Raw genomic sequence first — 20,019 nt, 5'->3', positions numbered from 1 at the left:
TTCATAATTAATGTAATAATAATCTATTTATAGGTATAATATTTTACAGTGTAAGTCGTGTATTTACCAGAAAATCCCAGCCATACCCTCTGGACTTGCTGACCTACCATCATACTCTGTACAAAACCTTCTTCATCTGAACTAAAGGATTATAATTCAATACATTAAAAATGCAGATCATAATAAAAGTTATTAGATTTTATATTATCTTAAGCACTGCTCGGAATATTTTCTCTTTACTTTCACAAAACTAGAGGCTCAAAAGATCCTGTGTCGCTCACCTTGGTCTATGTGCATATTCAACAAAGGACACTCTCCAACATTGTAGAGGAGAATAGAATTCATGACAAAAATCTCTGTTTGTTGATCTTGTATTGCTGTTCATTTAGTCTTTTTATTTTCTCTCTATCTACTATAGTTTGTGCTCAAAACACAAAAAGAGGGTAACAAAAATCCTCATTTAAGGGCAATCACTCCTATAAAGAGTCACAGTCTACTAAGTATATACACAAAATTTGACTTGTTAGTAGACCTTGCCTTGCTGATCATTTTTGTGATTTAAAGTGTCTATTTATCTTTTATAATTTTTATCATATAAGGGAAAAAAGCAAAAAAATGGTAAAACTTGTCATTAAAGGGCAATTACTACAATAAGTTATTGGACGATTTCCTCCATAATGTTTTAATTGTAAATCTGGTCTTTCTGATTGTTTTTGCTTATATAAGTTTCTATCTATCTATGATAAATTTAAAGATATAAGGCGAAAATGCAAAAAATTGGTAAAAATCTTCTTCAAAGGGCAATTACTCTAATAAGGAGTCGACTGGCGATTTCGACCATGCATACTCATTTGTGGAACTTGTCTTGCTGATCATTTTTGCATTTGAAGTTTCTCCCTATCTATTATAGTTTTCAAGATAAAAGGCAAAAATAAAAATAAAACAGTAAAATTTGTCATTTAAGGGAAATACCTCCTATCAGAAGTCTCCTAACAGTTTTGGCACATATTGACAATTGGTAGAGCTCAACATTCTGAACAATTTTGCATATGTCTGATAATTTCATGGAATAGTTCCATATTTTTCTTTCCCGGAAGCAAAAAAAAAAGCTAAGAAATATCTCCAATGGAATGCTCCATATTTTGACTACATCAGTTCTTGAGTTTCATGCACCAAAATCAATTTAAATACACACTTTTACATACCTTTTTTTTCAGGATTTTCATGATCAACGAATATAAATTAGAAAATATTTGCTAACCTAACTATTGTCAGCAGTTGTGTATTCTGGTTTTTACAATAGGTTTTGGCACCAAACCAGCTATCTCTTAATGAAGGTAGACTAACCAACTGGAAACATTCATTGTTAAACTGAGCCCAGCCTTGAGGACAAGTACCTAAAAATCACATGTAAACCTGAAGTTATACCTGAATCAAATATATAAAATATTCATTGCTAAACTGAGCCCTGTCAAAATAAGCAGTCTTGAGGACAGGAACCCAAAGTTACATGTGAAATTGAAATTGGACCAGAATGAAAAAAATTAATAGATTATTAATTTCAACTTTGTGAATCATAGATTTTGACAGCAAGGAGATTATGAAAATTATATAAGACTAAAGACTTTCAGTTTCATAATGAAACTAGATATGGACAATGCCCCCTCTTTCTGCTCTGCCATATGCATGAGTATACTTCCATATATTTTAGATTTGACAAACAGTGATGTTGGCATACAATTTGAAATTGTTACGCTGTCTGTAAGACACAAATGATGCCCCCGCCTGACCATAGGAAATTATAAATTCTAATATGACGTTCTTCTTTCGCTTTGTAAACAACACAGTGATAAAATTCTCGATATATCTATACTTAGTGCCGACTCAAAGATATACATAATAATGGATGTTACAATATCCCTCCCACATAAATCCACATGTACTGGAACCTATTTGCAAACGCTATGTCGATTTTATAGTTTTAAAAATTGCAATTGAAAAAAAGACTACAGAACTTTTATTCTTATTCGGATGCATAACAAAAAGAACTAATGCACAAGAGCTTGGAGAAATCTACAAATTTTAAATCAAAATAAAATAAAAATCCGCGAAAGTCCATTAATGCTTTTGGCGCATTTAAGTCATTTCAAAACATGACGTCATACAAATGAAAACACTAAAGCTGAAGGTTTTTCCGTTAAGTGAACCATCGAAATTCATATAATATTACATTAAAATGGATTTTTGAGGTAGGTGTTGTTTTATTTTCTATTCTATCGCATTATTCACATATTTACGAAATGTCAACTTTGGATTTGACGGTAGCTTACGAGAAAAACATGTAAACTTAAAATGGCAAATGTTGAGTTTGAGAATTAAAAGAATTAAGCACATTTTTTCTAGCGGTTATTTACGAAATAATTCATGCAAGCTACAGATTTATTAGGCTGTTTTAGCTTTATCGAACTGGGAGTAAAAAAGAACAGCCACACACACAGCAAACTCACCCTCACTTCAGTATTTTAATGACGGTATTTGTCCTATTAGAATCGAAATAATTCATGGAAGCCATAGATTTGTTGTAAAATTTACACATGGCCTGGGCTGTGATATTCATTTATTTTATCCCTCGCTAACACTCAGGATAAAATTTCCAACAAATCTATGGCTTCCATGAATTATTTCTTAATTTAACACTATGTATGATGAAGTAACTGTAGGAGGAGATAGCCCAACAAACCATGATCTCTTTATGCAGCTAGTACCAAAAAAATGACTATGTCCAACTAACTGTCATTTTCAGAATATTCGAAAAAAATCAAAATCCTGTGGCCATGCACACCTTCATTATGTGTATGAACATCCTACAAAATATTAAAGTTGTACCTCTAAAACTGCAGGAGGAGACAGCTGGACAAACAATGTTTCCTAATCCGGACGGACAGACAGATGAACGGACAGACGAATGGACGAAGGGACGGAGAGACGGACGGACAGGGGTAAATTGAAATGCCCCCGGCATAAAACAAAATTTTAACAATAAGATCTGATGAGTCAGATAGAAATCTACATTATGCAAATGAATACTAATATATCTAAACATTAACCTATTTCTCATTGGAAAAATGTGTAGGGAAAGTCTGTAACTGTTTTAAATTGATTTGTTATAAGAACCTACAAAACAGACCAACATTCTTGTTTTATTTCATATTTGAATGTTCCAAAATCATTCAAAGTCTTATACATGTACATGTATACTTGCACTTGCATAAGGTCAATTTCTATCTGATGCAGCAATTATATCATATTAAGCACAGAAATGCTTACACTATAAAGATAAGCTTCCTTCAACATTATAACCATCTGCTCATTGTTGATGGTCTTACAGTGACCTACATTCTTGTCTTTTGTTGTTAGGGACAGTTGTCTCATTGGCATGATTGGCAACAATACCAAATCTCCTTAATTGTATAATAAAGATTACCAAGATTACCAATCTCCCCATAAAATTGATGTAGAGAAATAATAATTAAATCAGGTGTCCCATATTTTAAGGTAGGATTATACCAAATTTGTAGAATTTTCTGTACTATCTTTTTAAATATGTTACTCACTTTGCTTTTTCAAAATAAAAATAAGGAATTGTGGTATACAATAATTGCATATCAAACAAGAATGTGTCCATAGTACACGGATGCCCCACTTGCACTATCATTTTCTATGTTCAGTGGACCGTGAAATCGGTGTAAAAACTCTAATTTGGCATTAAAATTAGAAAGATCATATCATAGGGAACATGTGTACTAAGTTTCAAGTTGATTGGACTTCAACTTCATCAAAAACTACCTTGACCAACCACTTTAATCTGAAGCGGGACAGTTGGACGAACGGACGAATGAACGGACGCACAGACCGAAAAACATAATGCCCTTCTACTATCGTAGTTGGGGCATAAAAAATGAATGATAAAAATAAAAAATATTTGAGTATTTAGAATATACCAGTATCTTTTGAGCACACAAATTTCTTTTCTTCTGTACATAATTCTACATCCCAGTAAAAATTCTGGCGAGGATTTGCAAACACACAAGTTCCTCCTTTTACCCTGAAAAATACAGAATTGTCTTTCAATTGAAAAGGAGCTGTGGGGTAATGTCAATTTGACAGCAATCCACAACAAAAATAATCAAAAAACATATACAGGGAAAAAAATAATACAGTCTTCAACAATTGATCAGTGATAAATATGTCTAGCTCTAAATCTTTCTGTGTCTTTAAAAGTTGCAAATAAATTAATCAGAAATAATAAAAGATCAGCCATCGATCATTATTTAATGTGCATGTGTTATTGAAACTGATTTTTTCTTTATGGCTATCCCTGACTGTAAGGGGTGGGTAGATAAGGAGACACTTCAAAACATATTAGCAGGTGGTTGTATTTTGCTCAAAAAATCTTAAATTATATAAAATTTTGCAAATTTAAAATTGTGAGTGGTTGGGGTTAAAAACAGGGCTCCTGACTTGATGGTATTTTGTTATTGTGGTTCAGTAACATACTGGTCTTTTATTAGTATACTTACAATATTTTTCTGGCATTATTAGCCCATGGCTGGTACCTGATGGTCATGTTATTACTGTACCTCCACTGACCAGGATATGGCTACAAATTAACAGAAATGAAATTATTGTTTATTCAAAATATATTCAAAGCTTAATATGTCTACAAAGGATCTGGAAATGGTTGAGCACACCTGGCCAGTTTTACCAATAACCAGCTATTATAGATATTGATTGTTGGTTGCTTAACGTCCAGTGGCAAATATTTCATGCATGTTCAGGACAACCAATAATAGATATCACAGATGGATAGGTTGACAGATAAGGCAAATTTCTTATGGTCTAATTAATGCCCCTTTAATCTTGATCTAAAGAAATTTAATCTAGAGTTACTGTGAGCAAACCCCCAGTGCCTTTCAAATTCCATGATTTCTATAAAGGGAAATCTGAAAAATTAATCAGAAAAAAATAAAAAAAGGAGCACAAAGGCATTATATATGGTAAAGATTCTCAGACAGTTTCATCAAATAAGGGATTTCGGTTGAGAAGTGGATAAAAATGTGAAAAACAGTATGCAAATATGATAAAGTCCACGTAATCCCAAAGTTTACCCTAAAAAAAATTCAGATGAAGAAAATATTGTGAAAACAAAAGAGGAACTGACAGACTCCCCCATAACTATACTGTTTTAAAAACTAGGGTAAAATGCATGCCTCTAATTGTATAAATTACAGGTACTGAGAAACAAAAAAGAAGAAAAAGTTAATAAAATGGGTGTGAATTTACCAAATTTTGTTATGCTCATCATTTAATAGCATGTCCAGATGGAAGTCAAATCTTGTCTTCCGCAAGGTGTGTTCGACTCTTAATTCATTATGATTCCAAGTTTTCCTGCTGAAGATCGGTGGTTCTCTTAATGTACTCTGGCTTCCTCCATCATTAAAACAAGAATGTGTCCATAGGACACGAATGCCCCACTCGCACTATCATTTTCTATGTTCAGTGGATGGTTAAATTGCGGTAAACACTCTAATTCGGCATTATAAACTGTTATCACAGAGATATGTCTCGCCTTTTTGTAATTTTGATAATGCAAATGTTGAAATTAAAATAGCAATACTTTAACATGTAAGTTATGCAAATATTCAAAGTCAATGAACCATGACTGAAGGTACATGGCTCAACAATCTCCATGGAATGAGATGTGCCAATGCTAATACAACTGCATACCAAATACCATTGACTTATTATAAGTCGTTCCCTTTAAACAAACCTAAACACAAACATTAACTTGTAAACTATGTAAAAGTTTCAAAGTCAATGAACCATGATCAGGGTTTGGGCTATATAATCTCCATGGAAATGATACTTGCAAATGCCAATACATTTGCATACCAAATATCATTGACTTAACATTAGCAGTTCATCTTAAACTGATCTAATCACAAACTAATACATGTAAACTAAGCAAAAGTTTCAAAGTCATTAGACTATGACTGAGGGGGCGGGGCCAAATATTCTCCATGGAAATGTGATGTGCTAATGCTTATACAACTGAACACCAATTAACATTGGCCTACCACTAATGGTTCCCCTTGAACTGACCTAATTACAAACTAACACATGTTAACTTAGCAAAATTTTCAAAGTCTATAGACCATGACTAAGGGGGCGGAGCCAAATAATCTCCATGGAAATGAGTTGTGCCAATGCTTATACAACTGCATACCAAATGTCATTGACCTACCACTAGTGGTTCACCATGAACTAGACCTAATCACAAACTAATACATGTAAACTATGAAAAGTTTCAAAGTCAATAGACCTTGACTGAGGGGGCGAGGCCAAATAATCTCCATGATAATGAGATTTGCCAACGCTAATACAACTGCATACCAAATATCATTGACCTACCACTAGTGGTTCACCATGAACTAGACCTAATCACAAACTAATACATTGTTGACACTGCCCCTGCCGCCGACGCCAGAACATCATACCTATGTCTCGCTTTTTGACTCCGTCAAGGCGAGACAAAAATTAGAAAGATCATATCATAGGGAACATGTGTACTAAGTTTCAATTTGATTGGACTTCAACTTCATCAAAAACTACCTTGACCAAAAACTTTAACCTGAAGCAGGACGGACGGACGAACAGACGCACAGACCGAAAAAACCTAATGCCCCTAGGTGAGGCATAAAAATGGCAACCACAATGTAAACTAATGGGGAAAATTGACATTAAACACCAAAAATCAATCAATCAAATTCTTGTTGAATTTATTTTAACTTACTTCCCAATGCTGTGGATTTCTATCAATCTCATTTGCAATCCAAGCTAATGCACAAAAATGTAAGATTCAATTTCATAAAAGAAATCTGTAAAAAATAGTTGCACTAGAAACCAAGAAGTAAAATAACATCTATGTATTGTTTTCATCATGGTTTCTTGTCAGTACCATAATCGGCATTGTAAAGTCCGCACTAGTACATTGTCTGCATCCCCCTTTTCGCAACAGTAAATTCAGAGAAAAAAAAAACTTTTTGTCTTTTGTTTAATGGTCTAGTGATCGTTTGCAGTATTTTCATGGAAAAATCCTCAAAATGCTTCTAACTGATTCTAGAACTCATCACGAATGTTAAAATAAGCCAAAATCAATACACCTTATCGCTATTCCCGGCTGACCCAAGAATCTGTCCCGCTTGAACTTTTGACGTCATACAACAATCACTTTTCCATTGTGGCGTCAGATATTTTGTATTGTGACATCAAAATTTTACGGGAACCTGTGTGATGTCCAGTAATGGCGGACAAATAGCGATAAGGTGTATAGTAAAATAATTGTAAAAGTTTTGTTTGACATTTACCAGAAATCAAAATAGTATATGTAAATTCTGTGCTTATTAGATATCAATAAAGAATAATACTTTGAAACTGAAACAGTTCTGTCCTTTTGTGAAACACTGAGGTGAAGAGCAATCAATGCCCTTAGAAATTCAGTGTTCTATGACCATACAAATATGTTGTAGGCTTTCACGTATCTGGCAATACATATTACAAAGATACCAGTATTAAATATTAGGAAAGGCCATTAATGACATGCCCAAACAATATATATTTTTTTGTGATTGTCAGAATTGTGAAAAGAAAATTAGTACAATTGTATTCTTTCAGTCTATAGTTTTTAGAATGAATTGATTATATTTAGATAGCCGTTCCAATCTTTTTCAATTCTAAAACAATTTGAAGTGAAATCCAAAAAAAAAATAAATAAGTATACCCTGCCTGCCTGGTCAGCTCCAATACTAAGGGGAGGGGAAACAAACATTTTTTTAATTGTGGCCTTAGAGGTAATTTTGAAATCGCAAATAATTGATACCAATGAAAATAAATTAATCTACATTATAGAAAATACCCCTTACCACATCAGATACATCAATCCACATTTGGTTATCTACTGTTCTGCAACCAACGACTTCCCCTAATGCATAAACTTCTCTTCCATTTATTGGCCGATATAAATTTCCGCTATTCTTTGTACATGTCTGGTTAGCATCAAGCCAAGCTGACTTGTCTTCAAATAGTTTAACACATTTTTTTTCTACTAATATCCAGCCATCATCTCTGTTGCATAGTTCATAAGAATCTATAAAATATTTTCAAAGATTTTTCTACAAAACATTATTTTTGAAAATCATGAAAATCAAAAGAATAGACAAAAGATTTGCTGGAAATTCTTGAAAAAGTGAAGACAAAAATTCCTAACTCCTAGAAATTAAGAAAAACTTTAAAACAGGTATAAGTACCCTGCCAAGTCATCTGTGTTTTTGCATGTTTTGTTAGATGTCTTTCTGCTTTGTATCCATCTGATGAGTTAAGCCATTTTCAACGATTTTTATAGTTTGTTCTTATGTTGTACTGTTACACCACTGTCCCAGGTTAGGGGAGGGTTGGCACCTTCAAACTAGTTTAACCCCGCCATATTCTGTATGTGTCTGTCCCAAGTCAGGAGCCTGTAATTCAGTGGTTGTCGTTTGTTGCTGTATATCATATTTGCTTTTCGTTCATTATTTTGTACATAAATCAGGCCGTTAGTTTTCTCGTTTCAACTGTTTTACATTTGTCATTTCAGGGCCTTTTATAGCTGACTATGAGGTATGGGTTTACACATGGTTGAACGCTGTAAGGTGACCTATAGCTGTTAATTTCTGTGTCATTTGGTCTCTTGTGGAGATTAGTCTCATTGGCAATTATACCACATCTTCTTCTTTTTATATGAATAAAGCCTTGTGTAATTAACATGATAAAGGTTATCTATCTATAAAATCTTATATAAATAAATGTTCTCTGGATTTGTTTGAAGTTTTTATCAGAAAATTAATTTCAAAATTAAACTGTCTTTACCTCTGGACTTCACACAAATGATTCCATTTCCACGGTAACAGTCATTTTGATGGATCTGTCCAGTATAGGGTCTATAGGAATACATTGAAGCACATCTGTGTCGTGCATCATTTGCTGTACCAACCTTGTTCCTCAACCAATGCCTAAAATAATAATCTTCTTTCTGTACTCCATGAAATTTGTGACCTCTTTTAATCTATTTCGGGTACTGAATTTAAATTTGTGAAATTTTTAATTCACCATTTCCAGGTGGTATTTTTTTCAATGTTCTCTGTCCTATGAATCTAGTTTCCAAGAAATGTTTGATGTAGTTTTATTTTCGCATATTATAGCCCTTATCATAATTTTTTCTTAAAGATCAAAATATCATAAAAATTGGTTAAGAAATGAGCACATGGTTTAATGTTGTGTAATTAAATCACATGATAAATCGTATGTTCACATTGTGTTGTAAAAGCGGGGAATTCAACAGTGTTAAACTTTTTCTCGTCTATGTAAGCACCAAAAAAAACTTTATGTACATGCATGATTTGGAAATCACTTGTTGAAGTACTACCCCTGACTGATTAGTTCCCAGTATTGTTTTGAAGATTTACAAATATATATAAAATGATAATGAAAAATTGAATGTTTTATGTTAAATGTTTTAATCTAATAATCTATTGTTTTGAATGAGTACATATGTTCTTAATTGTATTTCAACTTTGAAGTTTTAAATCACTCTAAAAAATAAATTCAAGAGATGGAAAATATTTAACAATCAACTTCTTGAATTGGTTTAATATATATACATACGTAGAGTTCGCATCATATGTTGTATTATCAATCCACGTCCATGTTTTGTTAACACGTTGCATTCCTATCCAGAATTCCATTCGAGTGCCATGGAAAAGTTGAGAATTTATCCATTGCTTAAAAAAAACCCCAAAAAAACCAATGTAATTATTGAACAATGTCTGCGCATATATCATTTGTGATAGCACAACGATCAGGTCTTCCCTAGTCTTCAAAATATATTGCAATACCTGAGTGAAATTCATTAAGGACTTGTAATATTTGAAGATTTAATTTTTTTCTGAGTTGAGGATTATTCTATATATCTATAATGTTCCTTTGATGTATAGTATCTGTATTTTTTGCATTGACTTGTGAACATGAATGCTGAAAATTCAGAAATGGATTTGAACTAGAGGCTCTAAAGAGCCTGTGTAGTTCACCTAGGTCTATGTGCATCTTCAACAATAGACACTCTCCAACATTAGACTAGAATAGAATTCATGACAAAAATCTCTTTTTTGTTGATCTTGTATTGCTGATAATTTTTCTGTTTAAAGTTTTTCTCTATCTTCTTTAGTTTTTGCCCAAAACACAAAAAAGGGTAAACAAATTATCATTTAAGGGCAAACACTCCTATAAAAAGTCTACTAACAATTATGACAAAATTTAGTTGTTTGAAGATCTTGTCTTTCTGATCTTTTTTTTTAAATGTCTATCTATCTTTTATAGTTTTCAAGATACTAGGCAAAAACACAAAAAACGTAAAAAATGGGTAAAAATTGTCATTAAAGAGCTAGAGGAAGAACTCCAATAAGGGGTCTACTGACAATTTCTTCCATTTAACTATAGACCTTGTCTTACTGATCATTTTAGAATTTAAAGTTTTTTATCAATCTAACATAACTTTTAAGATATAAAGCAAAAACGCAAAAAAAATATATAAAAATCGTCATTTAAGGACAATTAACTCCAATAAGGTGTTGTCTGACATTTTGGCCATGTTGACTTATTTGTTGATCTTGTCTTGCTGATCATTTTTGCTATTTAAGTTTTTCTGTATCTAGTATAGTTTTCAAGATAATAAACAAACTTGCATTTTACCCCTATTTTCTATTTTTAGCCATGTCAGCCATGTTGGTTGGCAAGTGGGGCACATTTTTTTTAACTAGATACTCCAATGATGGTTGTTGCCAAGTTTGGTTAAATATGGCCCAGTTGTTTCAGTGGATATGATTTTTTTTTTAAATTAAAGGACACGACAACGGATGACAAGTGATGAGAAAAACTCACTTAACCCTATGGGCCAGGTGAGCTAATAAAAAGAGAGGAGGTGTAAATTATCTGAGACAGTAACCCAACAAAACAAAACCGAAAAAAACTAGATATCATTGAGATGGGAGCCATCTCTGTGGGCCCCGCTGTGAATAATGTGCTTTAAAAAATTTGTATCTTTACCATAAGACATGGGGTTGTCAACTGAAACCAAAGTTTTTGACCTTGAACTTTGACCTAGGAAGTTGTACATAAATTATGACACACCCTCTGGTGTTGGTTTATATACATGTCAAGTATAAACTTTGAAATCATAACGGTTCTCAAGACATAGAGCAGACACGATCTTTACCATAGGACATGGGGTTCTCAACTGAAACCAAAGTTTTTTTACCTGACCTTTGACCTAGGAATTTGAACATACATTATGACACACGTTCTGGTGTTGGTTAATATACATGTCAAGTATAAAATTTGAAATCATAACGGTTCTCTAGATATAGAGTGGACACAATTTGTTACAGACGGACGGACGGATGGACGGATGGACGGTCGGACAGACAGATGGACAGACAGACTGATCACTATAGGGCGTCCGCCATTCAGCAGGGCCCTAATAATTTATCAATGCACACCAAAAGTTGATTGAAATATGATATTATTACTCTTACTGAGCATGCTGAGAATATTCCAATGTGAATATTAGAAAAACATGTAACTGGTGGAGGGCTTCTCCCTAAAAAGTCAAATACATGTATTGTTGAATGAAAAAATTGCAAAACCCATATTTATATATTTAACTTGATTTCATTTTCCAAAATTTATCAAATAAAAAAAATATTCTGTAAACCACAGATACTAACATGACTAAAGGGTTATTCAAAATCATAAGTTGAAGAACAAGTGAAACTGCGAGCTACTGCTCACTGATGATACCCCCCACCCAAATATTTGACGGTAAACAGGAAGTTGTTGAGTGATGAATCTGAAAACACATCACACAGTATAGCTGACTTATATAAACACTGAAACCAAATTTCAGAAATCCTTGTAATGTAGTTCCTGAGAAAAATGTGACGAAAATTTTCAACTTGGATGTGTTGTGTAAAATGATGTAAGTGTTCTGTTAACAGGAAGTTGTTGAGTGATCAATCTGAAAACGCATCACACAGTATAGCTGACTTATATAAACCCTGAAACCAAATTTCAGAAATCCTTGTATTGTAGTTCCTGAGAAAGATGTGACAAAATATTTTCATGGGACGGATGGACGGATTGACGGACTGACAGACTGACGGATGGATTGATGGACAGACGGACAGACGGATGGATGGACGGACAGACAGAGGTAAAACAGTATACCCCCACTTTTTTAAAGCGGGGTATAAAAACAGGCTATGCCATGTATGCCATGGCAAAAATGAAAAACAACAAAACGTGAATCAAAGTCTTCAAAACACTATACTGTAACATAGAAAACTAAGGACTGGGCAATCAAATCCCACCAATAACCTGGGTACTGTATAATCTTACTACCCATCATAATAGTTCCTCTAGTTCTATTATCAAAAATGTATAAAATGTAAACTCAAATGACCTTGTGCTCTAAGTGCATTTGTAACATGATTAGAATTCATGTATTATATAACGAGACATATCATATATATATACGTAAACATTATGGACATGATAATATAAACTATGATAAACTTTCACAGTACTTATACAACATCAGTCTGGTATCTATGTTTGATCAATATAAGATGATTACCTATATAAATTATGTATTGATAATCATAAGTATATCAAATTTGTATTTGTAGGTTATTATCATGTTTATTGTATAGTGTACATTTTCAGTTCATTAAATTATGCACATGATGCAATTGTGATAAAACAAAGGTCTTGTACATGTCGTAGGATAATGCAGTAAAATTTTACCTTAGTTTTGTTTTTTTCTTTTCAAAGAAATCATGTGATTTGCTTTCAATCATTTCTTTTTATTATACTTCATGTCAAAATACCAGATTTTGATTGGTTAATAAAAAGGAGCTAATTTACCCTATCCCATGGCAAATACTCTAATATTACCATTGACAGAGACCCTTGATCAATTGTGCGCTTTATTAGGTACAGATTGTTGTTATGTACAAGAAGTCATAGTTGATTACTTTGAATTTGAAATTGAATGTTGATAGACAGTAATAACAGAACATTCAGTATAATAAATAAAACAACACATAGTTGAGAGGGTGATAGAGCAAATTTACCTATATATGTCCCCTGTTGTAGTTTTTCACATTTTGTTTTACTTCATTTTGTTTAATACCACACCTGACCTGCTACTTTAGAGCTTGTGTACAACTCATTCCAATCTTGCACATGTACATGTACACATATATATGTATGTAATACAGAAATTGTTTATTTATTACAACTTAAAAGGAATTTTTTTATCATAAAGATTTTTTATTAATTGCAGGCAGAATTATGATGTACCACAGACAAAATGATTACTAAAAACAAGTCTTTACTTCAGCAATTCGAATTTGTGAAACTTGTCAAATATTCATTGTGATGATGTTTCTTGTGGTTACAATGTTGAATGTCAATCAGTTTTACTGCCAGACGGGAGAAGTCCAAAGATGACCATATTTCTATATATATTCCCCAATCAACCCTGGAGGTGGTGGCGTATATTTGTATATGATATAAAAACTATATGAATGTCTTAACATGTATCTGAAAAAATGATACTCTCACAGCTTAGAATTAATCATCTTTTAAATCATGTGTTTACTGACCTTTTGTTTTTCATTATGGAAAACATACATAGATGCATTTCTTGATGAGCATGTAATTATAGCATCTGAATATCTGAATCTATTCTCAGAAATGTAATAACAGTCTCCATTGTATTCTTTCCAGTTTACAGGACATGCAGCCTCACTTTGATTTGCTGTAGAATAAAGTTGAGAAAAATTAGTTTAACTTTATACATACATGTACATGGCATAAGAGTACTGTACTTATTCATATTGTTTTTCATTAAAATACACCACAGCGATTAAATTCTTGCAAAAATATAAAGATTAAGGATATATATGTGGTATGAATGAGAATGAGAATCTCCAAAACCAAATAATGTGGATGTAAGCAACTATAGGTCAAACCTGTCAACTGACCCAGATTTTGCGGCTCACACCCGGGAATTAAAAAAAAAGGCTCACTCGAGATTTTGTAATAGTTGTCCGGGTTAGCAAAAAACACGTAATTTCGGCATTTGACCCGTTTTCACCCGTTTTCTTGTGCCTTGAGATTTTTTAAGTATGAAATGCTGGAATTCATCAGTGATTTTCCTTTGAAATGTTGGCAAATTCGTAATTCTTCCTGGACAGGAAGTTCAACATGTTCAACTAGCTGGGTCAATATCCCTAATGCACCTCAAATTGAGGAACACAAAAATTGTGCGTAAACAAAAAAATTCTCTGTGTAGTGAGATTGGACATGTTTCAGTTTTTAACAAGTGACTGAGCTTAACCATTTGTGCAGATTTGGAGAGCAGAGGACCATAACATCAATGTATAATAAACTGTTAACACAGAGATATGTCTCGCCTATTTGTTATTTTGAAATGCAAATGTTGAAAGGTTATATAATCTCCATAGAAATGAAACTTGCAAATGCCAATACATTTGTATACCGAATATCATTGACTTAACATTAGTGGTTAATCTTAAACTGAACTAATCACATACTAATACATGTAAACTAAGCCAAAGTTTCAAAGTCAATAGACCATTACTGAGGGATCAATGGGGATAGGGACCAAGTATTCTCCATGGAAATGAGATGTGCTAATGCTTATACAACTGCATACCAATTATCATTGACCTACCACTAACAGTTCCCCTTAAACTGACCTAATCACAAACTAATACCGGTACATGAAAACAAAACCAAAGTTTCAAAGTCAATAGACCATGAATGAGGGGGTGGTGCCAAATAATCACCATGGAAATGAGATATGCCAATGCTTATACAACTGCATACCAAATATCATTGACCTACCACCAGTGGTTCCCCATAAACTGACCTAATCACAAACTAATACATGTAAACTAAGCAAAGTTTCAAAGTCAATATACCTTGACTGAGGGGGCGGGGCCAAATAATCTCCATGGTAATGAGATGTGCCAATGCTAATACAACTGCATACCAAATATCATTGAACTACCACTAGTGGTTCACCATGAACTAGACCTAATCACAAACTAATACATTGTTGACGCTGACGCTGGAAACAGCATACCTATATCTCGCTTTTTGACTCCATCAAGGCGAGACAAAAACTATGGTTATTAAATGTATGCAAAGAAATAAATTATTATTATGTGAAAAAAGGGATTTTTTACCTGGAGGAGCCGCATCACGAAAGGATTTTCGGGGTCTGCTAATTAACGGAAAAATTAATCTTACTTCGTACCCCAAAATTTAACCACACGTGAAAATGTCTCAGCATCGAAACGAGCCATCATATCCAAGTTTAGGATATGAGCAGAGGAATCAAGGATTTCTAATTACATGTATAACTGGGGTTTATGACATTTACTAATAAAAAGAAGAAAACTAGTGTGAATAAAACAATAAAAGGGCATTGCTTTAGAAAGATATTTAATTAATGATAAATATTTATATACTTAACAAATACAAAAGAGATTATTTTTAGGAAACTCAGTGGTTCATGTATATGTTATCATGGTTATCAGTCAGGGGACTTACTTAAATGAATGATTTCTAAATCACTGATTCAAGTAACATTTTGTCAACAAATGTTGGAAGTAAGAGTTGTCTTTCTTTAATAATCACCTATTTAAGTAGTACAAATAAATCACTAGACTAAGTGATTTAATTTTATTGTAGCTTTAAATATACAATACTAATGATCATCCAGGGACTAATTATGTTGCTAAAATTATCAGAACCAACAAAAAAGTCCAACAACTGTGCTGATAGCATGACTGGTCATGTCAGGTGATGACCTTGTACTGGATCTGGGATAATGACATGAAAATCACTTGTTTAAGTATCATACCTCTATTTTCTTCCAAAAAATCACTTCTTTAAGTATCATTATGTTAATTACCCCCACTAAATTCAACACCCCTGAACAGTGAAATTTGATCACGAACAGCTAAATTTTATTACATAATCTGTAAGATGAAACCATGAATTTTCATGATTTTACCAGTCAAGGGTGTAACTTGAATAAGTTATTAGAGAAAAATAACATACATGTGTTATTACGGATACTTTCTCTTAATCTGTAGTAACATATGTTTGTTATCAGTTAAATGTACCATAATAATTTTTATTTTCAGTGGGCACTTGGGAATTCTTGAAACTTGCGCAGTAACTTAATACATAACCTTGAAAACTAATTTTCCAATTCAATTAATACATTTTTGATCAACCATGGTAAATCAATGAGACAAAGCTTTTAAGTGATAACTTAGCTGTAATAACAAGGCTTAGTTATTACAGGCATTTAACTTATTACACGAGACACTTGGGAATGACTAGGAAGCTTGCGCAGAACCTCATTACATGCTCTTATCATTATTTATTACAATAAATTAAAATACATTGTGATATATGTAGGAGAAAAGGCTTTGAAGAGATGTAGAGAAGCTGTAATAACACCCTTTAGTTATTACAGGCATATTTTTTCTGTAATAACATGGGTGTGTTATGCATGATTGGCAAACTATGGGCTGTTATATCTTTCTAAAGTTTAATGTACATAAAGACAATTATAATATCAATAGAACTAGTACACAATTTAACAAAATAAAGGATGTATAATGTCCCTTTGAAACATGTACATTATGTAACATACATATGTTATCGCAGATTTTTTATTTTTTAGCCCTCAATAACAAATGTATGTTATTTTTCTCTAATAACTTATTTAAGTTAGACCCTTGACTGTTTACAGGAAAAATACTCCCACTGCTGGGAAAAATATGTTAAGAAAGTATCAGTTCACTATGTAAAGCCTTCAGTATAGCATTTTTTCAACAAATATAGAATTTACAGCTAAATGATTGCATCAAAGGCATAAACCTTGCTACTTAAAAGAAGCAAGAGGTTTATTTTTTTCAATTTTAATAATAATAAGATATAATCTAAACCTATGTTTAAAATTTTGGTAAAACTACGAAATCACAATTTGTGACAAAATTTCAAATTTGCTACTTAAATAAGTGATTTTATATATCACTTATTTCAGTAATTTCCCTGACCATGCTGACTGGTTATAGACTTTATAAAAAAAACCCTCTCAATACTAAAATTGGACTGAAAAAGTTCGTACGCGTTATGACCTGACATTTTCTTCTTCAATCATGTCAATGCAGGCCTTGACCTGCATTTTCAGTTTCAGAGGTTGACAGGTATGCAAAAGGGGGTATGGCTTGAATTAATATAGTATTATAAACATGATAAATTAATCTATCAATATAGTTAATAAATGCAATGAAAAAATTAAATTAAAGTTTTAAATTATTTTCAGTAAATACTTAACCATGTGAACATGTTTTGGAAACTGTTTGATTTAAAATATAAAAAACATGAACATAATAAATGTTCCTTATCTACATGATCTAATGAGATTTTCTTGTTCAATGCAAGTATTGACCTGCATTTTCATCTTCAGAGGTTGACAGATATGATAGGTCAACTTACAGCCTTCAACAATGAGCAAATCCAATACTGTATACTAAATTATAAAATCTGGGACTTAAAAAAATGTGTAAATGCAAGAGAAAACCACCTAGAGATTCATCATGTTCAAAGGCCTCAAGAATATATATACTTTAGTTAGGTAAAGGCTGGGGGAGGGAGGAACCTTTTGAAAATGAATAACTTTGTCCTGGAAAGACGTCTTGTCATGCTATTTTCATTTTTTTTTTTTTTTTTTGGCTGTGATGCTACAAGAGGTCTAAATTATTTGGACTTAATATTTTCCCAAAACTTGATTTTTGATACCTTTAAATCCATTTGGTTTCCATCTAGATTTGGCAGTCGACTATCTCTTTGTATAATTTAGGATTTGTAGATTTAATATGCATGCTTTCCACACGTTAGCCAACACATGATGTTAAGGCATCAATTTCAAACTTATTGTTTTGGAAAAAATTATACCCCTTTTTTCTCTTTTAAATCATTATTTTTTACCATTCTTCCAATGTTGATAACATCCCAACCCTTTTGAATAAGTGTTTAATTTAAAGGAATGTATGTTATTGTTCCGCTGAATAATGCATCAACATGTAAGTGGGATGTATGCACCATTCTCAAACCAAATCCAAATTTACTACTTTCCCGCCATAGTTACGTCCCTTGGGTAGATATATCAAAATCGTACCGGGTATAAATTACGGAGTTTGGTATAAAAAAAAAAGGGGGGGGGGGCATGTAACATAAGCTTTTGATCGATATTTAAGAAAACATTCACGTATAAATTAAAAAAGATTGTATTCAGTTGTATCCATGCTGAAAGTATTACCGCCCGTTGGCATATATCATAAAAAAATTTAATTTTCAGTCGGAAAATTCAAGGATTTAAGATTTAAGATTCAAGATCTTACAGTAAATTACTACACATATCGGCCTTGGAAAATTGAAGTATATATAGGGGTGCATAATGAGCACGTGACCTTCAAAGTCGGAGTCATCAAACAAAATTTTAAACATAATTCTGTAGTAACCGGCTTTTCGACTTTGCCATACTGAACATGCCTCAGTATATATATATATCTTCATCTAATTTTCAATTGTAAACAACAATTCATTTTAGAAAAAATATGCTCCCACAAAAGATAATTGATATCGTAAATTATTAAAGATAATATCAGAGAAATATAATACAATTATATTATATGTCACACAGGCTCTGATAATATAGATAAAACGCTAATGTATCTTTCATAAGACTTACTTAATATAACTTATACATGTTATGTTTCTTGTTACAATTACCAAACAGAAATAAAGGACCCCTCTTGTCATAGCGATTCTGGATCAAGGCTCCCCTGGGCAGTGTCTACATCGCTTGTTCAGTGTTATACACTGATCTATGCGGAAGCAGCCAACTTTTCATACTTCACCAAGTTATATACAATACATTTTCTTCATTTCTTAATCTATATTATAATATATGTTATTTTCATGATAACATATGTTTGACATAAACTGATCCGCCCTGCTTTTGACTTGACAGACTCAACTTTCTTTTTTTTTCAAATCTGGTAGTCCTGGACTAATACTGCAATCATACGGTTCAAGTTCAACTCCAATTTAACCCATGTTGATGCATTGTTTTTCACTGATACTAATACATGAATCTTTTGTTCCTAGATTTTTTTCATATAAAAATGCGTAAACAGTAAATTATGTTACCAGTCATTTCTTCTAAAAGATTTTCTAACAGTTACATGCAGCTAGCCGGCGTTACCAGACGGCATTACAGCTATCCCAGTGGCGGTAATAATTTGTAGGAAGACTTTCTGCTGACAATTCAACAAATCTTTCAAAGCGTCTACACAATGTCAAAATCATATATCATTGCATTGTGCTGTTCATATCTTAATGAACAAGATTACAAACCTCATGTATACTGCTGATAATGTGCAGACAATGATTTTTGAAAGACTATGTAAATCCTTGGTGCAAATTTTAAATTCTCAACTGAGAAACTAAAAACTGACAGTTTCACTGTTTTAATCAAGGGTCTGAATGCATACAAACAAAAAAACCCATCTTACTCACGTCTACACTGCAGACAAACAAAACAACCCATCTCACTCACGTCTACACTGCAGACAAATAAAACAACCCATCTCTCTCACGTCTACACTGCAGACAAACAAAACAACCCATCTCACACATGTCTACACTGCAGACAACCAAAACAACCCAGCTCACTCACGTCTACACTGCAGA

General features: G+C 32.7%; 1 protein-coding gene across 1 annotated transcript in view; it reads right to left on the bottom strand.

Moving 5' to 3' along the window:
- Window positions 1-19,483, bottom strand: part of LOC127713956 (uncharacterized) — a 104,384-nt gene extending 84,901 nt beyond the window's left edge. Inside the window, exons 1-9 of the mRNA XM_052219907.1 lie at window positions 19,477-19,483; window positions 13,818-13,972; window positions 9,760-9,875; window positions 8,965-9,107; window positions 7,983-8,206; window positions 5,290-5,294; window positions 4,002-4,105; window positions 1,262-1,397; window positions 68-141 (exon numbers count right to left, since the gene is read on the bottom strand). Coding sequence (XP_052075867.1) covers window positions 68-141; window positions 1,262-1,397; window positions 4,002-4,105; window positions 5,290-5,294; window positions 7,983-8,206; window positions 8,965-9,107; window positions 9,760-9,875; window positions 13,818-13,972; window positions 19,477-19,483 — 964 coding nt within the window. The remainder of the gene's footprint in view (window positions 1-67; window positions 142-1,261; window positions 1,398-4,001; window positions 4,106-5,289; window positions 5,295-7,982; window positions 8,207-8,964; window positions 9,108-9,759; window positions 9,876-13,817; window positions 13,973-19,476) is intronic.
- Between the last annotated feature and the right edge of the window lie 536 nt (window positions 19,484-20,019).

Source organism: Mytilus californianus, unplaced genomic scaffold, assembly GCF_021869535.1.
Source record: "Mytilus californianus isolate M0D057914Y unplaced genomic scaffold, xbMytCali1.0.p SCAF_9, whole genome shotgun sequence".
Lineage (NCBI taxonomy): Eukaryota > Metazoa > Mollusca > Bivalvia > Mytilida > Mytilidae > Mytilus > Mytilus californianus.
This window is presented reverse-complemented; position numbering and strand designations above follow the sequence as displayed.